This window comes from Gobio gobio, assembly GCF_949357685.1.
Source record: "Gobio gobio genome assembly, chromosome: 21".
NCBI lineage: Eukaryota > Metazoa > Chordata > Actinopteri > Cypriniformes > Gobionidae > Gobio > Gobio gobio.
This window is the reverse complement of record NC_137117.1, coordinates 40,910,495-40,915,494: the sequence shown is the minus strand read 5'-3', so window position 1 is coordinate 40,915,494 and position 5,000 is coordinate 40,910,495. Positions and strand designations below refer to the sequence as shown.

The 5,000-nt window shown below is 36.0% G+C and overlaps 1 protein-coding gene across 2 annotated transcripts in view; it reads left to right on the top strand.

The window, feature by feature from the left end:
- syde2 (synapse defective 1, Rho GTPase, homolog 2 (C. elegans)) overlaps positions 1-5,000 on the top strand; it is a 60,556-nt gene that overhangs the window by 12,175 nt on the left and 43,381 nt on the right. For both annotated transcript variants that reach the window (XM_079802743.1, XM_079802742.1), the window contains exon 2: positions 3,365-3,784. In XM_079802743.1, coding sequence (XP_079658869.1) covers positions 3,365-3,784 — 420 coding nt within the window. The remainder of the gene's footprint in view (positions 1-3,364; positions 3,785-5,000) is intronic.

Genomic DNA, 5,000 nt, shown 5'->3' with positions numbered 1-5,000 from the left:
GAAAGAGCCGTTAAAGAGCTTAGCTCAAATCCAGCTTACATAAGTCCAGCATCACATGCCTCAGTTGTTGGTAAACGCTCCGGCTGTAATGGCACAGGGAACGCTTGATATACTGTTTCACCGCTGGGATCGTCTGGGAATGGCGGACGGGATAATCTACATCACAACCATCTTTACCTCAGCCTGTCACAGCAAGACTTCATCTGCTGCTAATGTGGCCACACACACACACACACACACACACACACTTGATGATGTGCATATTGTAGAGCTGCACCGTTCTGCACACACACAGACATCACGATTCTCAATAGATAACTAAACAACATGACATTCAGACAAAATCTTAATGGCTGCAGTCTAAAATAAATTTAATTCATTTGAATTCATTATTTAAAGAGAACCGTTTGAGTGAACGATTCAGTGACTCACTCATAAAGACTTCACTTGTTTAATTTGAACGAATCTCTTGAGTGAATGATTCAATGACTCACTCATAAAGACTTCACTTGTTTCATTACTGGATGAATCCATGTTTTTGAACGAATCTCTTGAGTGAATGATTCAGTGACTCACTCATAAAGACTTCACTTGTTTCATTACTGGATGAATCCATGTTTTTGAACGAATCTCTTGAGTGAATGATTCAGTGACTCACTCATAAAGACTTCACTTGTTTCATTACTGGATGAATCCGTGTTTTTGAACGAATCTCTTGAGTGAATGATTCAGTGACTCACTCATAAAGACTTCACTTGTTTCATTACTGGATGAATCCGTGTTTTTGAACGAATCTCTTGAGTGAATGATTCAGTGACTCACTCATAAAGACTTCACTTGTTTCATTACTGGATGAATCCGTGTTTTTGAACGAATCTCTTGAGTGAATGATTCAGTGACTCACTCATAAAGACTTCACTTGTTTCATTACTGGATGAATCAGTGTTTTTGAACGAATCTCTTGAGTGAATGATTCAGTGACTCACTCATAAAGACTTCACTTGTTTCATTACTGGATGAATCAGTGTTTTTGAATGAATCTCTTGAGTGAATGATTCAGTGACTCACTCATGAAGACTTCACTTGTTTCATTACTGGATGAATCAGTGTTTTTGAATGAATCTCTTGAGTGAATTTTATTTTTTAAATGGAAAAAAATAACTTGTAAACTCTTACTAAGGCTATTATAGTTTTGATTTATATTTTCAAGTAGTTTTTTAATTATTTTTTTCAGTTTTGTAATTTCAACTGTAATCACATTTCCTTCATTTGTCGAATTAAATATGAAAAACTTATAAAAAAAAAAAAAAAACTTTTTATGTACAGTATATACTATTATAGTTTTTATTGATATTTTTTGTTTATATTTTCAGTTTTCATAGTTTCTTTTTTTGTGCTTTTGTCCGTTTATTAGATTTAGTTTTTTGTTAAATATTTCCTATGTAATTTTAATAAATGTTTTATTTCAGTTGGTAATTTTAGTACTTCCTTGGCAACATTTCTAATGTTCATGAAGTTGAAGTGTTTAATGTTATTGAATGCTCATAAATGTGTTTGAGTAGTTTGACAGGTTTAGTGTGTGAGGTCCATCACTCTTCACCTGTGGTCAAGCTGTGTCCAGAAACTGTGAATACACTCACTGAGATGTTTATGTAACGGTCTTACCCATCCACTAAGCTCTCGTTCGTAAGACGTGTGTGTGAAAGAGTTAGGAAAGCATTACAGTCTATTTGGAGTGTTTTGTTTGCACATAAACATCTTCTAAAGTGCTCACATCCGTCAGGAGTCAGTAATGAAACATTGCATCCGCTCAAAGTTGCTCTTTTCAACCCGGACGGTCTTGCATGTTTTGTGCTAATCACAGATTAAATCAGAAATATTTTCTATGGCAGTTTGATTATGCACCGATCATACTGTTGTTGTTGATGTTGTTCCAAATCCAGAACTATAAATTGGAATTTAATTGAGGAAACTACAACGATTGTAATTTGGAGAATTAGAATTAAAATGGAATTCAATTTTTTAAAATCTGCTTTAAAATTACATTTCATATTTCAAGATTAATTTGCCATAAACGTGACATCATATGTTCGTGTTCATTATGCAAAGTTGAAAATTAATATAAATATTTAAAATGCTATATATATTTGTGTATATGTATAATTTCATTGTATTTATTAAATTGCCATTAGGGTTGCAAAGTTTCCAGAAACCTTCCAGAATTTTTGGAAACTTTCTAGGAATTTTTGGGGGAATTTTTGGAAACTTTCCATGATTTTTTATTTTTATTTTCAGGAATTTTCGGAAACTTTCCATGATTTTTTGGGAAATTTCAGAATTTTTTTGGAAACTTTCCATGTGTTTGTTTAGATTTTCTATAATTTTTGGAAACTTTCCCTGATTTTTGGGGGGAATTTTTAGAGAAATTTTGGATACTTTACATGTTTTTCCTAACATTTTTCTAGAATTTTTGGACCCTTTCCATGTTTTATTTTTGGAAACTTTACATGTTTTTCTTTAGATTTTCTATAATTTTTGGAAACTTGCCATGATTTTTTTTTATATTTTCATGAATTTTTGGAAACTTTCCATGTTTTTTTTTAGATTTTCTAGAATTTTTGGAAACTTTCCATGATTTTTGGGGGGATTTTTTAGAGAATTTTTCGGAAACTTTCCATGATTTTTTTTTAAATTTTCATGAATTTTTGGAAACTTTCCATGTTTTTTTGTTTTTTTTAATTTTCATGAATTTTTGGAAACTTTCCTGTTTTGTTTTTTTTGGTGAAAACTTTTCATGATTTTGGGGGGAATTTTAGAGAATTTCTGGAAACTTTGCATGTTCTCTTTACATTTTCTAAAATTTTTGGAAATGTTCCAGCCCCTTTTCAACCCTAATTGCAATTCATTTTTAGGACTCTGTAGCAAAATCAGAAAAAAATAATAATTCAAGAAGATTTACTTAGAATTAATTTTGTATGCAATTCCGTTCAAAACGTTGGGGTCAGTGAGTTTCTTCATTTAAAGAAATTAATACTCTTATTCAGTAAGAATGTGTTGAATTGGTCATAAATGCATATGTAATGTTTTGCGGCAGCAGTAAGTTGAATTTTTGCATCCGTGTTCACGCCATGTTATAATTATGAGATGACAACACGTGATTTCTATTCCACATAATGAATCTGCTGCGCTCAGGAAATTCCCAGTTGTAATTACGAGTACGAGTTGAAACCTGGTAATTACGACATGGTGTGACGCACCTGTTCTAACCGGATGAACTCGCATGATGTGCTAATCATAGAACATCCTGGTCATTAGCTTGGGAAGGTTTGCAGGATTGAAGCATATTTTCCGTTTTTCCCCATAGCACCGATGGAGTGTGTGGCCGGGTCATCTAGTGTGTATCAGCGAGACCTCTTCGCACGTCAGGCCCTTTTCAACCACATCACCGTCTCCAAAAAGCGCAACTGGCTCCAGCAGAGCGCGGCGTGGCCCTTCCCTCAGGCCGAGGACGTCCCAGCGCCCCCTGCAGGAGAGGAGGAGCCTACAGAAGCCCCGCCCCCTCGCCCTCGCCGCCTCCCTCTGCCCGACCCCAGCCTCAGAGCCAGAGCCGACCTGGCCGAGGAGAACGACGCCGACGATGAAGGGGAGATTTGGTACAACCCCATCCCGGAGGATGAAGAGGCCGACTGCATTCCCACCATCAGGGTGTCCCAAACGGGTCCAGTGATGGACGGCGACGGGGCCGGCGAGAGGCCGACGCAGGAGGACAACCTCAGAGCCACAGGTACGTCTCCATAGCAACAGGAAGTCAAACCTCCAACCGTTTGCTTAATGTGAAATAAATATGAATAATAACTAGATTAAAAAGTTTGTTGAGACAAACTTTAAGTTGGCTTGAGAAAGCCGGACCAGAAAGTGATGGATGGATGGATGGACAGAACGATAGATAGATAGATAGAACGATAGATAGAACGATAGAACGATAGATAGAACGATAGATAGATAGATAGATAGATAGATAGATAGATAGATAGATAGATAGATAGATAGATAGATAGATAGATAGATAGATAGATAGATAGATAGATGGACAGAACTATAGATAGATGGACAGAATGATAGATAGATAGATAGATAGATAGATAGATAGATAGATAGATAGATAGATAGATAGATAGATAGATAGATAGATAGATAGATAGATAGATAGATAGATAGATAGATAGATAGATAGATAGATAGATAGATAGATAGATAGATAGATAGATAGATAGATAGATAGATAGATAGATAGATAGATAGATAGATAGATAGATAGATAGATAGATAGATAGATAGATAGATAGATAGATGGACAGAACGATAGATAGATAGATAGTAGGGGTGTAACGATTCATCTACTACATCGATGTATCGATTTATTTTCCTATGATCTAACTACATCGATCTGTGCTCGGCAAGTTGGCCTTCCGGACGACATATATCGATCTAACATCGTTTTAAAAGTTAATCAATCGATTGTATCGATCATGGGAAATAACGCATTGGATTTAAGCACGTCAGACTTTATATGGATATTTTTTCTTAGCACTTTTAATGATAAAGCCGTTAAACGTTACTCGATTCAGTCTGCCTATCTGTGACATCATCGCAACGCACGCACCAGCAGCAGCGCTAAGAAAACAAAACATAGCATGGCGGATGACAGAGAAGCCAACGTGCGAGAAATTATCAAGCCACCAGGAGAAAGAGCTAAGTTAGTAACGTGTTACCTGTACTTTCAACCCTTGCTAAATGTTACCTGTGCATTCCTGACACCAGTGTGCCTGCAGAGCGAGCTTTAGTACTGCTGGCCACATAGTGAAGGCACAGAGAAGTGTTCTGCGGTCAGATCATGGTGATATTTTTGAAAAAGAAATCTGTAGAGTCATTGAAGAGTAGTTGGTTACATTTTATCTTTGTTAAATATTGTTTGTTTATTAAACTGAGAGTAGTAGCAG